The 17,385-nt window shown below is 40.8% G+C and overlaps 1 protein-coding gene across 1 annotated transcript in view; it reads right to left on the bottom strand.

The window, feature by feature from the left end:
• PARP14 (poly(ADP-ribose) polymerase family member 14) overlaps positions 1-17,385 on the bottom strand; it is a 48,429-nt gene that overhangs the window by 16,423 nt on the left and 14,621 nt on the right. The window contains exons 6-12 of the mRNA XM_022567144.2: positions 11,931-14,152; positions 9,623-9,859; positions 8,868-9,089; positions 5,990-6,068; positions 3,427-3,576; positions 3,048-3,110; positions 1,569-1,736 (exon numbers count right to left, since the gene is read on the bottom strand). Of these exons, the coding sequence (XP_022422852.2) occupies positions 1,569-1,736; positions 3,048-3,110; positions 3,427-3,576; positions 5,990-6,068; positions 8,868-9,089; positions 9,623-9,859; positions 11,931-14,152 (3,141 nt within the window). The remainder of the gene's footprint in view (positions 1-1,568; positions 1,737-3,047; positions 3,111-3,426; positions 3,577-5,989; positions 6,069-8,867; positions 9,090-9,622; positions 9,860-11,930; positions 14,153-17,385) is intronic.

Here is a 17,385-nt window from a genome sequence, read left to right as displayed (position 1 = left end):
AACAGTGAGAGGGCTTCCTTTACTGCCAGCAACTGTCTCAATCACAGTCTCAATTCAACTCATAATCACCACTAAGGGAGAAAGCTCCCCATCTGTTAGTCTAAGGGCCTGCTCAGGTGGTGATAGAGACAGGTGAAGAAGATGAGGAAGGAGAATTTGCTAACCTTGATTTATTTGTGCAGACCAGCAATGCAACCAGGTCAGTAGAAAAAACAACAGGTTTGCAGTAACCCAGAAATAATTATACAAAACTAAAACTGCCTCATTTCCTTATTTCTTCTTTGACTCCACCCAGGGACTCCCTTGGGAAGGTCTGTGCCACCCTTAGGCTGCCTGCTTTCTTGGCACAAATAAAGTTAAGATGGAAACACAAGACAAGAGCTCAGAGGAAAAAGCAGATGGAGATAGAGACTGGGGAATCATTAGTGGGTGTCCATAGAAAATGATTGATAGATAGATAGAGGATACATAGATGATAGACAGATAATACATTGGGTAATCTGCTAGGATTGAATGATACTACAAGGGGAATGAAAGCATAAAGGGAATATAAATTATACTTTCAGAAACAGAGAGCTAAGGAGACATAACATTCTATGTGGGAACATTAAGAGGAATGAAAAATAAGAGAAATCAAAGTATGGGAAAGAGAATTAGAAGAAGGCCCAGAAAGTGACAAAGATGGTTAGGTTTATTAAGGCTAAACTTTTGGAGGGCCTAGAATGCCAGTGTGAGACACTCAGACTTAGATTCCTGAGCAGTGGAATGATTAATCCAGTGCTGAGCCTTCTCTTTCTGGGACCAGTCAGCTCCATTCCACTTCAAGCCTGAGAGTATTTGCCTCCCCCGAGCAGCTCTCTTAAAGGAGACCAAGCAGGAATCCCTGATTAATGCACATGACTCAGATTGCTGGGGAAAGAGCTCAAAGAGCATCACCTTACAAATGATAAGCCCAAAGCACCATCCTCGTAAATGAAGACTCATACAATCATTATGTAGTTTAAGGAAAATAAGAAACTTCAAAGAGGCAGGCAAGCTGAAAGGAGGAAGGTGGAGAGTTTCTGACCCATTAGAACCCACTGGATTCTGGCAACTGAGAGGTCGCAATGCCCCACGGCCAGCCCACTGTCAAGGAGGTAAGAGAAGATGGACAGCCATGCTGTCTGAGAGTCGGCCATGGGGAGGCGGAAGTCCATGCACTGATGTTTCCATGGAGAGGGGATGGAGGGGAAGTCAAAGACTAAATAATGGGGGATGTGTAGAGGATGGAAAAGAGAAAGGAGCTGATGAAAGCAATGAGAGATGGACTTTCTTTCCTTTCCCTTCCCTTCCTCTCCCTTCCCTTCCATATTAGAAAGCAAATGTCTACTATCCCAATACTCTCTTCAGTTTTCTTTCTCTTTTTTACTTAAACTATCCACAGACTTTGCTCCTTCCCTCGGGGGCTGCCCTCGCTTGAGGAAGCTGCCCTGATGTAGACTCAGCAATAAGTACATTAGCCATCAGCACCAATTCCAAGGGAAACTGGTCACCTTGGGATTTAGCCTTGACAGCCAGAGGCTACAAACCTGTCCCGATGGCTGGGAGGCAAACGGATGAGTAATTCCGCTTTTCACACTCTTGCAAAACACAGGAAACCGATCTCTTGACATCATTTCCACCAATGACGTGAATAATATTCTTGCACTTCAATAATCCACCTTTGGTAATTATATAATCTCTGTGGCCCCCTTGAGCTGGGAAACACAAGACAAAAAGATGCAAAATTAGATGCTGAACCCACTCTTTTTAATACATCTTTATTGGACTATAATTGCTTCACAATGCTGTGTTAGTTTCTGTTGTACAACAAAGTGAATCAGCCATATATATACATATATCGCCATATCCCCTCCCTCTTGAACCTCCCTCACACACTCCCTATCCCACCCTTCTAGGTGGTCACAAAGTACCGAGCTGATCTCCCTGTGCTATGCGGCTGCTTCCCACTAGCTATCTATTTTACATTTGGTAGTGTATATATGTCCATGCCACTCTCTCACTTGGTCCCAGCTTCCCTCTCCCCCTCCCCGTGTCCTCAAGTCCATTCTCTATGTCTGCGTCTTTATTCCTGCTCTGCCACTAGGTTCATCAGTACCTTTTTTTTTCTTTTTAGATTCCATATATATGCATTAGCATATGGTATTTGTTTTTCTCTTTCTGACTTACTTCACTCTGTATGACAGACTCTAGGTCCATCCACCTCACTACAAATAACTCAATTACGTTTCTTTTTATGGCTGAGTAATATTCCATTGTATGTATGTGCCACATCTTCTTTATCCATTCATCTATCAATGGACATTTAGATTGCTTCCACGTCCTGGCTATTGTAAATAGTGCTGCAATGAACATTGTGGTACATGTCTCTTTTTTAATTATGTTTTCCTCAGGGTCTATGCCCAGTAGTGGGATTGCTGGGTTGTATGTAGTTCTATTTTTAGTTTTTTAAGGAACCTCCATACTGTTCTCCATAGTGGCTGTGTCAATTTACATTCCCACCAACAGTGCAAGAGGGTTCCCTTTTCTCCACACCCTCTCCAGCATTTATTGTTTGTAGATTTGGGGATGATGGCCATTCTCACCGGTGTGAGGTGATACCTCATTGTAGTTTTGATTTGCATTTCTCTAATAATTAGTGATGTTGAGCATCTTTTCATGTGCCTCTTGGCCATCTGCATGTCTTCTTTGGTGAAATGTCGATTTAGTCTTTGAACCCACTCTTTGATTGTTTAAAAAACAAAATGTCTGAATTGGCAGATAAAGCATTTTATGTGAATAAGAAACTCCTGAAATACTACCTTTGATGAATCTTTCTCGATTCTCTTTTTAACTGGGAGATGACTTTTCACTTCTAATTCTCTACAACTGGAATTCTTTAGTAAAAGGTATGATTTTAAGATCAATATGTTGTCTCCCCAATCCCAGAACTTTCCTCATCCTCCGTAGCTTCCCATATTCAGTCTTCACTTAAAACTTAGAACCAAAAAGATAGCATTGTGCCTTACCTTGATGAGAACATTCCATTTCCACACTTTTCCCGGCATGTTCTAAAATTGCTTTGGAGACCCCTGCATGAGAAAAGCAAGATGTTTACACACATGAATAAAAAAAATTACAGGACGTCTGGATCAGAATGAGTGCCTAATTATCTAAATGCTTTCCCCATCATCAAAGGAACCCTATAACTTGGGTATTTCTGATAACAAAGGAGAAAAACTCATAAAAGAGCTGTTCCCGATTATGAGAAACAATGTCAAAATAATTTTTAAATGATGAATTAATAGCAATAAGCCAAAGTTGTAGAAACCAGTTTGGCTATAGGAACTCTCCTTCACAGGCTCTACTGTGACTATTACACTAGTCAAAATTCCATAAGTCAAGTACCTGCTTTGAGATTAAATGCCTTTGATGTTGAATTTACAATCACATCTGCCTCTTCTTTGGTGATATCTCCAGAGGCTACCTGGAAAATGATGGGCCCAATCTTCATTTCATGCACTCCTGAATCAGGGTTAGAAATAGTCCCATATAAACCTGACAAGAAAAAAAAATAGACTCAGTAACAAGTCGACAACAGCAAGAATGACGTAGGTCTCATGGTTCTCACCTGTGCCCCTCTCATCTCTCCCTCTCTCTCTCTCCCTCTCTCCCTCTCTCTCTCTCTCTCTCTCTCTCTCTCTCTCTCTCTCTCTCTGTGATCTCTGGCATTTAACCTGGCCCTGGCCTTGAGCCCCTGATGGTCTGTTTCTGGAAAAGGATTATAAAATATAATACATATCAAACATGGCCTTCTGCTGCTGGCTGAGGTGAATTAGCCCACTTGAGCCTTTCTTTCCCACTGACTACAAGTAAAAACATGGGACAAATACAAAAAGCCACTCTGAGAACTGAGACATGCACAACAGCAGGCAGACTGGGGAAAGGAGTCAAAACTTGAAGGAGGGCTTCCCTGGTGGCGCAGTGGTTGAGAGTCCGCCTGCCGATGCAGGGGACACGGGTTCGTGCCCCGGTCTGGGAAGATCCCACATGACACGGAGTGGCTGCGCCCGTGAGCCATGGCCGCTGAGCCTGCGCGTCCGGAGCCTGTGCTCCGCAACGGAAGAGGCCACAACAGTGAGAGGCCCGCGTACCGCAAAAAAAAAAAAGGAAGGAGCAGCCTGTGCTGCTTCCCATTTTGTTTTGTTTTGAAATTTTTCCTCTTTTCTCTCCCAGCTTTGACCCAAGCATGGCCCTAGTTACAGAACTACACAATGAGAACAGGCAGCAAAACTCTCAGAGAATCTCTGTCTTTGCGGCCAGAGGACTGGGACTGTGGGTCCCTGTGAGCTGAAGAGTATGGCAGAGAAGCCTCATTATTTTCCATATTTTTCCTTTTTAAATCCAGGCCCTGTACCAAGGTGCCCCGGTTGCAGAACTCCACAGTGGCACCGCAGGGAGCTAAAACTCTGAAAGACATTCTGTATTTCTGTCCAGAAGAATCAGGAAAAAGGGCCTTGTGGTCTGAAAGGTGTATATGTGGTGTATGGGAAATCCCTGTGTTTTTGTTTATTTGGTCCCCTCCCCCCAACCCTCACCCCCTCTGCTTTGCCCAAGGGCACCCCTGATCACGCAGAATAATGAGGCAACAGAACAGGCAGCTTCAACTCTGAGCGAACCTTGTGCTTCTGGCCAGAAGACCTGGAAAATGGGCTTTTGCAAGTCAGAGAATGTAAGGGGAACGCTGGAGTGGTGACCCCCTGTTCTGTGTATGACTGGAGTCAACCCTGAGCTCACCCCAGAGCTGTGCACTTGGGGCAGACCCAAGCTGCACAGCAAAGGCCTTGAGAATGGAATTGACCTTGGAACCACTGCCCACACAGAAAGTGAGGCAGAACTTGTAGAATGACATTAACTGATTGGCTACCTGCTCAAACAAACAAACAAACAAAACAAGCACCATTTTCCAGAGGATTTTAACAGGACCCAAGTCTTACAACACGATGTTTAAAATGCCCATTCTATAATCCAAAATTGCTTGTCATACAAAGAACCAGGAAAATGTGACCAATTCTCAAGGATAAAGACACTCAATATAGATGCTAATCCCAAGATGATTCAGATGTTGGAATGATCAGACAAAGACTTCAAAGCATCTACTATAACTACACTCCCTGAGGTCGAAGTAAACACACTTGAATGCATGGATATGATTTGGAATGAATGGAAAAATAGGGGTCTCTGCAGAGAAATATAAACTATAAAATAAGAATCAAATGGACATTTTCGAACTTAAAAATACAATATTTGAAATCAAAAATTCACTGGATTAGCTCAATAGTATAGTAGACAGAGAAAAGAATCAGTGAATTTGGAGGTAGATTAATAAATATTATCCAATCTGAAGAACAAAGAGAAAAAAGACTGAAAAAAAAAAAAAAACAAGAACAGACCCTCAGAGACATTATCAGAAGGCTTACCATTCATGTTATTGGAGCACCAGAAGGAGAGGCGAGAGAGACCAGTACAGAAAAACATATCTGAAGAGATGACTGAAAAATCCCCAGATCTGAAGACATACATATTCAGATTTAACAAGCTTCAGCAAACTCCAAATAGGATAAACTCAAATATAAATAACTTTGACAGAGGAGAAGCATTTGGTTGGTATCATCTCTTTAAATGTGTCTATTTCTGAAAACACTTATCACATCATCCTTAGAAAATAGTAGCCTCATCACCACTTAAAGACCCATTGTACAGATTATATAATCTGGCCTGCCTACTCTTTCACCCCAGATCACATAAACATGGCCAGTGTCTTGCATGCTCAGGTGTATAGAGTATAATTTATTATCTTCTTTATCACAAATTGTTTTTTTCATAAAAATTATCCTATCATTTTTCACTTAACACTGAATACTTATTTAGCAACTAAAAATAATTTCTCTATTTAAAAGCTTTATTGAACCTTGTGTATCTTCAGCCTTGGGAACTTCATCACTGATGAAATTTCCATTAGCCCTTCTGGCAAATTCATCTGAGAATGCCTAGAAATACAAAGACAGTTTTAATCACTACAATTCTCTGTAGATGAATGAATTTGATTCATCAGACCTTCTGATCCTACATGCACAAATATTTAGGAGAGAACAATTCTCAGAGTATCATTTATATTCATTATAGATTTTTACATTATGAAAAATTCATAAATTCTATTTCTGTAAATACAAACTATGAAAACTATCAAAGATGTGAACAAAAATGTAACTACAATACTATTTGTAATTGAGAAAAAAATAAACAGTTTAAAAATCCAACAGGGAAATGGTTAAATAAATTTTAGTATGTCCATATGTTGGAGTATTTATCAGCCATTAAAAATTATGTTTTCAAAGAATAGTTAATGGAATAGGGAAATGCTTATTTCATACTATTAAATGAAAAAAGAATGATAGTAAATTACATTATATAATACCACGTTTAAAAGTCCACATATATAAAAGAAGATAAGATGAAATACAACTAAAAGAATTTATGCATTTTTTATTGTTTAAAGTTTCTACAATGAACATGTATTACTTTCATAATCAGTAAAAGTAAATACTTTGTTGTTGTTAAAACTACAGTGTTAAGAGAAAGACAATCACAAGGACCCAAACACTTCAGTTTTTAACTTCTTATTTGTACCAGGAGAGAAACAGCTAGGGGAGTAGTGTTTTTGCAGCAAGAGGCTGGAATTCCATTTCTTTGCCTGGTTAGTGACACCCCAAAATCATCACTTTCTTCCTCCTTGTAAACAAGCAACAGGAAATTTTGTTGGAAAAAAAACAAGTAACATCTTGGCTAAAAGGCTGAGACAATAATGGGAGAAGGACCAGGAGAGACTACAGAGCCAGGGTTCTCCAGGCACCAGGCACGTGATCTACAGGTGTAAAGGTGGACAGGTGTAAAGTTGGACTGGTTTGACTCTGGAGAACTAGAGAGGAGCTGCCATTTGGCCACAGCGAACTGTTCAGGCAGAAATCCATGTCCAAGGTGCCAGAACTTTTGAATTTTTAGGTCCCAGTGGACATCTGGAGTTTTATGTGACAAGTTTGGTTCTTAAATGCCAGCAACTGATTCAAATTTTTTTAAAATAGCCCAAATAAAGCACATCTAAAGGCTATGTTCCGACCATAGGCTGCTGTGTGCAACCTCTGTTACAGTCTCCACCTATAAATATTTCAATAAGTTTTGCTGATTTTTGTGAAAATATGACCAAAGCTTAACTGTCTTTAAAAGTCTTAAGAGAAAAATTGTCACAGCCATGTATGGAGAATCAGTACTATTTCCAATGGCAATAAAGATGTCTGTATAGACTAATCCCTTTACAAAATACTTGCAGAATTTGAATCTTTAGGAAAGATAACAAAGGCTGACGATGCACAGAAAGAGTGAGATTCGAGGGTTCAGATCCATGCCACAGGACTCACTTCCCTACAATGAACTCAGCCATTCATTCAAAAACTCTCAGCACTTCATGTCTCTAGTTCATTTTATGTGTATAAATCTTAGCTCCCAAAGTAATTATGATTTATAGGAGGGAGAGTACATGCAACATACCCATTCTGTAATCCACATCACTTTGTACAATGCAAGTCATAGGGAGGTTGTTCACAAAGCATTTATTGACTAGAAATGACTGTAGTTATGCAGGCCAACTAAATGGACCACATATTTTGCCCAGGTGGTTTAGCTGTCTGATTAGAATTTAGATTTGTTTGCTTCCAAAGTATTTAAAGGTAGTGTCTAGATCCAGAAAAAAAATTAAGTATGACCTAAAAATTCAGTTAGTCCAATGATCTATGGACATCTCTTGGGTTGCTAGCCTTAATCTGTTTAATTCTTGCATTATCATGGAACTTTTCAAACAATTAATATCATCTACTCTCCTGGACTCTAAGGACTTGCAGGGCAGGAATAATGGCCTCATATTAAATGCCTCTTGTTCCCCCATAATGCTGAGTCCAGAGGCTTACTCACAGCTGGTGTTCAGCAAACGTGAGCTGGTTGATGGACCCTCTGTGACCAAAGATGGTTCTGGTATTTCTGGTCTCAACCGTCTTACTCCTATGGGGATGTGCTGAGCCTTCAGTTGTATCTTATTCTGACATTCTCCTATTTGTAGGACCACAACTGTGCTTTTATATTATGTATTAAAATTTCTATGTTCATATGGAAGGAAATTCTATAGATTAGAAGAGGTTTAAGGGATATGTCAACTCCATTGCAATATTTGGGCCTTATTTGGATTCTGATTCAAACCAACAAGCTATAAAAACAAAATGAAATACTTATGAAACAGTTGGAAATGTGAACACTGACATGATAATTGATGAAATAAAGGAATGACTGCCAATTTCTTTTAGGTGTGAAATAGTATTGTACTTAGATTACTTTTGAAAAAGAATCCTAATGTCTAAAACAAATACTGAATTGTTTATGGGTAAAAGGTATATATGGGATCTGCTTCAAAAACAGTATGGGAGGAAGGGAAATAAATAGAGATAGAGATGAAACATACTGGGCATAGGCTGATAACTATGAAGCTGAACGATGGGTACAAGGGATTTCATTATGCTATTTGGTTTACTTTTGCATATGTTTCAAATTTTTCTTAATAAGAAGTCAAATTTTTTTCTATATCCAAAAATGTGCTTGAAATTTGCCGTGCTGCAACTAGTCCACACTACTCTTTTACTTTCCTGTATGAAAATACATGAAAGAAACAACCTATCAGACCAAGAAGATACTTGAACATGTTAGGGCTCAGTTGCCAAAATAACGAGTAATGAGAAAGACTGTACCTGAATATTTCCATGATCACTTGGGTGCAACAGAAAGCAAACCTCTTGTAAAGTTGTGGGTTGATTCCTGCTACTGAATTTGAACACTTCTGAGGTGATTAATTCAGCAAAAATGTTTTTAGGAAACCCCAGATTTCCTGTTCCTATTGCTGGAAATGCAATTGAGTTTAAGGACAAACTCTCAGTGATTTCCAAACATTCTCTGATTATGTTTTCCATGATCTGAAAAGCACAAAGCACATTCTTATACATTTTGCCTGGAAATCAGAGTTCGAACAAAAAGAATAAGAATTTAGCAACTCTGTGATCTCTCTCTACTCCTTTTTCCTTTCAACAAAAGGCAGGTTAAGGTCAGAAGGGGAAAGGAAAACAGAGGAGTAAACAAGGAAAAGTAAAGAAGAATGTGTGAGACCCTCCAAAAAGATTCAAACTCACTCAGCAATGAAGGAAAGAAGCAAAGCAGCTACTGTTCTGTTCCTTCAGTCTCTTCCACTCTTCATGCCCTCACTTTTCCTTCCTCACTAAAGAGTGCTATCTTCAATAATTCTTCCCCGAGTCCCAGCAATGGCTGAGAACTGTAATCAATTTCTATTATTAACTGGTCCTTGGGAGAAGTCAGCTACAGCTGAAAGAAATGGCTATGAGAATGTGCTGTTATTACAGAACAGACACAGCCAGGGTTCAAGCTACATTCTACTGAAAGGAGAGTCCAAAGGGCTACTTAATTTCCTGGAGAATTTAAAACCAGGTCCCACCTTGTGTGAAGATGTGCTGTCATTTGTCCAGTCCGGAGCCACCACGTGAAGCACACGGTGGCAGTGCAGATTGCAACCACTGGTTTGGATAACTGTGCCGACCTCAACAGCCACCCCTTGTCCAGCTGTCTTCAGCTCCTCCTGGAGCTTTTGCCCCGCTTTTTCCAAGAGGGCCTTGGAAAGGGGCCCTCTATTGAGCTCAAGATCCGACGAAATGGAGTTGACAACCACATCGGTCTTAAAGACAAAACCAACAATTTGTTTCAAATTGTAAGAAAAAGCATTCATCAAGGATTACTGATTGAGCCCCCGGGCTTGGCACAATGGGGGACAACTAAGATGATTAAGTTTTCAGAGATTGAAATACCACCCCAAAAGAGAGTGTTATTAGATACTTATTTAAATAACACTCTAGGACAAAAGAGAGCTGTCAAAGAGCAATACATAAATGGTATGGGATCACCAAAGGAGTCCAGAGGAAGTGCCTTCAGAGGCTAGTAAAGACACTATGAGCGATGTGGTGTCTGAGAAGTGGGAATAGTTGCAGCAGGCAGAGAGAGATGGGGAAGTCATTCGGGAGGGGCAACAGCATGGACAGAAGCATGGCAGGTTGTGAGCGGCAAGGAGATTAGTTTGACCTGATAGAGAGCTTCTGCAGCAAAATGGTGCCAGCCAGGCTAGAAATGTTACTCTGAGCACAGACTACAGAAGGCCTCAAGTGCCAAGCCAACTGGACTTCCCAGCAGCAGTGAAGAGCCATGGGAGCTTTTTCAGCAGGACAGTTAATGTGAGCAGATTAATCAGGCTTGACTAAGACACCAAGAGAAGACAGGAGAGGGACTGTGATCAAGTGATTGTCAAAGCTGCCCCACGTGGGTCACTGAGGAGTGATGCAGAGCAGGTCTTGGCTTCAGAGGGCACACACCTATGGGAGTGAAAGGCACGGAAGGAATGTCTTACTACTCAAGAGTTCAAGGTGAATGAGGATTGGAACTCACTCCAATTACTGACCCTTGGCCAAAAGAGATTTTTGTTTATTTGCTTGTTCTTTTCAATGAGAAACAAAATTATTTTTAATATTTTGAAATAGAGCAATGCACATTCCAACCCTAGCTCCATCAGTTGTTAAATGTGGGATTTGGGCAAATTATTTAAACCCTCTAAGTCTCATTCCTTCATCTGTGAGATGAGAATAATAATAGTCCTGGAATCTGCCTCATGGCACTGAATGAGAAGATGCATGTCAAGCACTTAGTAGAGTGCCTGGCTCATAGTAAATAGTCAGTGTTAGCTATTATTCTTGTAATTATGATTTAAGCTTACTGTAAGTAGAGATCTAATTTTTTACAATCTCTTTCCATATTTTAAACCAAATGAAAAATATTTTAAACCAAGTAACAACTTGAACAAAACAGGAGGATGACCCACAGGATGGGAGAAAATATTTGCAAATCATATATCTGTTAAAGGACCTGTATCCAGAATATATAAAGAACTCTTAAAATTCAATAATAAAAAGGTAACTCAATTTAAAAGTGAGCAAAGGATGTGAATAGACTTTTATCCAAATAAATATGCAAATGGCCTTCCCTAAGCATCCCTGCCCCAGGACTGCCCACATTCGCCCAGCTCAGGAAGTTAACCCCTGGCACAGCAGGGGGCTTCCAGGACTGTTTGGATTAGTTAGAGCCTGTGTTGAAAAGGTTGCTAAGTACCTTTTTAAAGTATTTTTAAATACTTCAAATGCTAAGTATTTTTAAAAAACATGTCACCCCCTGGCAGAGCTATAAGAATTGTCCCCACATAATACCCAGACCTTCTCCAGGTCACTTTCTACCTTCCTCCCTACATTTTCTTAATGGTGTTGGGAGCTGATGGTCCCTCAAACTCAGAACCCTCTGGTTCAGTTCCGCTGATAAGATTACTGTCTTCCGTCCCCGTGTTATGCTCTAATTTTTCTGTATCTGCTATCAGTGAATGTGACAGGAAATTAACCTTAGATTTGCCAAAATATGACAGGTGTAAGAGCACTGAAAAAGTATAGAGAGCCTCGTAAATGTTAGGTATTATTGTGGAATTTCACACTTACTGGAAACTAGTGATTGGAACGTGCTATCAGCTCCCCCAGGTAATTGGCCAATCTCAATTAGTGAATGCCTTGGTGAAGTAGCCCAATTTTCTAAGGAAACCTGTTTCAAGGCAGGGATGGAGGGCATGGGATTCTCCCCTTGATCCTAATCTCCCTTTAGCAACAGGCTAACTGGAGTCCCAGCATGCTGGTGGGTGTTCTGAAAACAGGGGCACTCACTGTAGCGCTCTGCACATCTCCTTTCACCAACAGGACCCTCAGGCCTTCTGGGGACAACAGACTTGCTCCTTTTCCATGATCTTTTCTCAAGTTGGGCTGGACTGCTGCTGGTAAACTGGGCAGGGAAGCAACATCAGGCAGGGTGTCTTTAAATATAATTTTTGCACTTTCAGCAAAGGCCTCAACAGTCTTCTCAGCTATATCCACAAGGTAAACCTCTTTCAAGCTGCATCCATCCTGTTTACACTGGAACCATTCCTTGATCGCCAAAATAATGGTCTGCACACACTGGGGTAGGGGAAAGCCGAAGGCTCTGGAACTAATAGCAGGGATGGCTATGGATCGGTACTTGTGTTTTACAGCCAAATGGAGACTTCCTTTTACAGCAGTCTTTAACTGCCACACACATTTCTGGGCATCATCACTCTTCCACTGGGGTCCTACTGCATGGATCACATGGTGGTACGGGAGCTTTCCTGCTTTCGAGATGACGGCACAGGCAGGTAAGATCCTGGCCTTTCTTGTCTTCATTATCCGGTCACAGTCTTCTTGGAGCTCAGGGCCAGCTGCTTTTAAAAGAGCAGCCGCCAAGCCCCCCTTGAGCTTGAGTTCCTCATTGGCCGCATTCACCACCACCTCGACGGGGAACTGTGTCAAGTCTCCTTGCTGCACCATCAGCGAGACTCCAGGGGCTAAATCTGTCTGAAACAAGCACCTCTGCCCACCATCCTTCTGTAGTTCAATAAAACAACCAAATAACCTTCTGACCTCACTTTTATAATACCGTGCTTTATCCTGGAAGAACTGACTGGCTCCTGGCTTATCAATATGGAAGCTTTTAACGCAGACCAAATCCCGGGCTTGCGTGACAATGTTCATTCCCTCCAGGACTTTGGTCTTTGGGCCAGTTAGTAAAATGCCTTTTTGCTTGTTCTCAGGATTAAACATTACCTGAACATTCATCTTCTTTATCTTTTGCCACAGTAGCTTTTCTGCCCTTAAGTAATCAATAACTAAGGAAGGCTTTACTTCAATCAATTTCTCTATTTTTGTGTGTTTTTCCAGGAAGTCAAAAAGCAAGTCATAGATTTCATTTACTTCTCTCACACAGCCTGTGATGATGACCTGGGCTGTGGTTTCTGAAGTTACCACATGGATTATTACAGTCTTTGAGGAGGAATTGTGTTTCTTATGCAAACTGCAAATGAGCCATTTCCATTTCTTACTGTTAAGAACTTCCCTGTCTTCAATGTCAATGCACTTATAATTTAAGGCACTGACCATTCGCTTTGCAGCTTCTAATAGGACTTCAGAAAAAGCACCAGTTAAGAGAACAGTTGTGCCCTCTAGCTCATAAACTGCAAGAATGTTCTGTGCTATAAAGAGAGACTTAGAGAATTCTGCACAGTCAACCTGTTGCAGAAACTGAAAAACCTCTGGGGGAACCTGAATGTTTCTCTGAGCCATGGTGTATACCTTTTCCTGGATTTCACACTTTACTTTATACACATCTGCAGGGAGTCCTTTGAAGTACATGTGTTGAGAGGCTTCATCATAAAAAATCTCCACCTCTGGGCACTCCGTGTGGAGATACTCCTGTACACCGCTGTGCAACAGAAGTGAATACCTTCCTGGAGAAATGGCCAGTTTTTGCTTCAGACTTTGCTCTTCTCTTCTAATTTCTAGAATGGTGCTTTCTATTAAGTCCTTGATCTGTGGCTCAATATTTTGTACATCCTCTGATTTCCCCACTAAGGTTGCAATCCCTGTTAGTGCATCAAACTCAATCAAAATCCTATCATCTTCTAAATTGTCTTTTATGATGTCCCATACTGTTGAATCCACTTTAAATGAGGTCACTGTATACTTAGACCGGATACCAGAGAATACTGTAGAAGCATCTTTTTGCCAGGTCTTGATTCTTGGTCTTCCTTGACTGACTAAGGTAGCTGCAGGTCTGATGATCACTTCACTGCCAAGCTGGCACAATGTTAGCTCACAGTGACAACGTCTCATTTCATCATTTATCTTGTCAATCAGGTGATTCTTCTTCTGCAAGAACTTCCATAAGGAAAGATCCAGTGATTCTCTGAATGGTGCTGGAAGCTTGATCAGAGGCTTCTCCTGTCCATACAGGGCTGTGCCCAAAGAAGTATAGTACGGGAACACAGAGAGTGGCATATTATTGAGGTCAAGTTTCTTGGTCATGATGGTGTCTAACACTTAAAGGAAAGAAATTAAGTAATCTCAGTGTAATATGTTTCAGATGAAAAAATAAGCAAACAAGCTTTCCTATTCTAGAGAAAAAAAAATCCTAATGTTTGTAGAACTTTGATGTTACATGCTATTAAAAAGCAGCACTACTCCCAGAGTGATCAAATATAAACTGATATGTATTAACACTGCACAGCGATTCCTTATTTCATGGAATAATTACTTTCCAGCCAAGAACACTCTATGTTGAAATTCTGTTAAATAAATTCTATTTTTCTGTTTTTCTGATAACACTGATATATCACCACCAGGTTAAGAAAGACAGAAGAGGGACTTCTCTGGTGGCGCAGTGGTTGAGAATCCGCCTGCCAATGCAAGGGACACGGGTTTGAGCCCTGGTCCGGGAAGATCCCACAGGCAGCAGAGCAACTAAGCCTGTGCGCTACAACTACTGAGCCTGCGCTCTAGAGCCCGCGAGCCACAACTACTGATCCCTTGTGCAACAACTACTGAAGCCCACGCGCCTAGAGCCCACGCTCCACGACAAGAGAAGCCACCGCAATGAGAAGACCGCGCACGGCAACGAAGAGTAGCCCCTGCTCGCTGCAACTAGAGAAAGCCCATGTGCAGCAACAAAGACCTGATGCAGCCAAAAATAAATAAATAAATTTATTTATTTAGACATTTCTCCAAAGAAGATATACAAATTGCCAACAAACGCATGAAAGAATGCTCAACATCATTAATCATTAGAGAAATGCAAATTAAAACTACAATGAGATATCATCTCACACCGGTCAGAATGGCCATCATCAAAAAATCTAGAAACAGTAAACGCTGGAGAGGGTGTGGAGAAAAGGGAACACTCTTGCACTGCTGGTGGGAATGTGAATTGGTACAGCCACTATGGAGAACAGTATGGAGGTTCCTTAAGAAACTACAAATAGAACTACCACATGACCCAGCCATCCCACTACTGGGCACATACCCTGAGAAAACCATGATTCAAAAAGAGTCATGTACCAAAATGTTCATTGCAGCTCTATTTACAATAGCCAGGAGATGGAAGCAACCTAAGTGTCCATCATTGGATGAATGGATAAAGAAGATGTGGCACATATATACAATGGAATATTACTCCACATAAAAAGAAATGAAACTGAGTTATTTGTAGTGAGGTGGATGGACCCAGAGTCTGTCATACAGAGCGAAGTAAGTCAGAAAGAGAAAGACAAATACCGTATGCTAACACATATATATGGAATCTAAGAAAAAAAAATGTCATGAAGAACCTAGGGGTAAGACGAGAATAAAGACACAGACCTACTAGAGAACGGACTTGAGGATATGGGGAGGGGGAAGGGTAAACTGTGACAAAGTGAGAGAGTGGCATGGACATATATACACTACCAAACGTAAAATAGATAGCTAGTGGGAAGCAGCCGCATAGCACAGGGAGATCAGCTCGGTGCTTTGTGACCACCTAGAAGGGTGGGATAGGGAGTGTGTGAGGGAGGTTCAAGAGGGAGGGGATATGGCGATATATGTATGTATGTGGCTGATTCACTTTGTTGTACAACAGAAACTAACACACCACTGTAAAGCAATTATACTCCAATAAAGATGTTAAAAATAAATAAATAAAATAAAAAATAAAAAAAAATAGTGGTGAAATGCAAAAAACCAAAAAAAAAAAAAAAAGAGAAGAGTTTGGTCACCAGCAAGGGGATAATGTTTGCTCCAGTGTGAAGAATACTTTCCAGCTCAAAGCAAAGCTAATCTAAGAATCATGTTATTTATTTCTTCTTGTACAGTTGCACAGTTTTAGATTTCATAGATGACTTAGATTCTGTTAATACTTCTGAGAGGAGGAGCATAATAATAATTATAATAGCTTACTATGTGTCAGACAATATTCTAAGTGGTTTACATATATTTAATGCTCACAACAAACCTTTGAGGTAGAGACACGATTATTATCATCCCTTTTTACAACTGATAAAACTGAAGCTAGGAAATGTTAGGTAACTCGAATAGGGTCACACAGACTGTAAAGATCTGAGCTAAGATTCAAGCCAGTGTCTGTCTAACCCCAAAGCCCATGCTCTTGCCCCTGTTCCAAGGGTTCCAAACAAAGAGCATCCTCACAGTCATCAGACAGCCCAGCCCCAGAGACTCTGATTCAATAAGTCCTGTACATCCCTTGTCCCTGCTCTAATCCCCTTCCTGCCACATTTACTATGACAGTCCCTGTGTGTGTGTAGGGGTACTCTTCTCCCCCAAACCCCTCCTCACTTTGTGTTAGTTATTAGACAGCTACAAGGGGTCTAAGCAGGAAGGGAATTAGAATGAACTCCAGTAACAACTTGGATTAAAACAGCATCTTGTGAAAAGATGTTAAAAATAACTTCACCTTGTGCACGATTGGCTCCTAGGCCTGGAGCCAGACCTAATGAAAAAAAAGTGGCCTTCAGAGGCCCAGACTCATGGCTTCAACTTCCCACCATGGCCTGGGACAGATTCTGAGTACCAGTGAGTACCACCATGTGCCAAGCACTCTGCAGGTACAATTTAATTTGATCCTCACAACATTCCTCTGAGGTAAGTAGTAATGTGAGCCCTCTATTACAGATGGAAAACAGAGGCTTTGGTGGGTTAAAGTAACTTCCCCCAAGATCACAAAGCTCGTAAGCACCAAAGGCAGGCATTTGGACTCAGGTCTGACCCAAGAACCATCATAGATATCACCTTAAAGTGGCTTAAGCTCTCCATCCTGCTTTCCTCCTCTGTTAAAAAAAAAAACAAAACACTATATAACTGTGCAGGTTCTTAGGAGGATTCAGTGATGAGATACCATGGCAGAAAACACAGCAAAAGATCTCATGTAGGGACTTCCCTGGTGGTCTAGTGGATAGGACACTGCACTCCCAATGCTCCCTGGTCAGGGAACGAGATCCCACATGCGTGCCGCAACTAAGAGTTCACATGCCGCTACTCAAGATCCCGAATGACGCAACTAAGACCCAGCACAGCCAAATAAATAAATAAATAAAATATTTTTTTAAAAAAAGATCTCATGTACAACAAGCATTCAATAAGAGTTCCCTTCCTTAAGATTTTGTGAATTGGATTCTGTGAAGTTGAACAAAATAATTTCAGAGTAAATTGCCTAACTTATTCCTCTCAAATGATCTATATAAAGTACAATATTGCTAAATAAATTCTGTTTTTAATTCAGCTT

Source organism: Delphinapterus leucas, chromosome 4 (assembly GCF_059928025.1).
Source record: "Delphinapterus leucas isolate spDelLeu-1000000601 "Yukka" chromosome 4, BTC_Dleu_Yukka2, whole genome shotgun sequence".
In the NCBI taxonomy this organism is placed as follows: Eukaryota; Metazoa; Chordata; class Mammalia; order Artiodactyla; family Monodontidae; genus Delphinapterus; species Delphinapterus leucas.
Note: the sequence above shows the minus strand (reverse complement) of the source record. Positions and strands in the feature narration are given on the sequence as shown.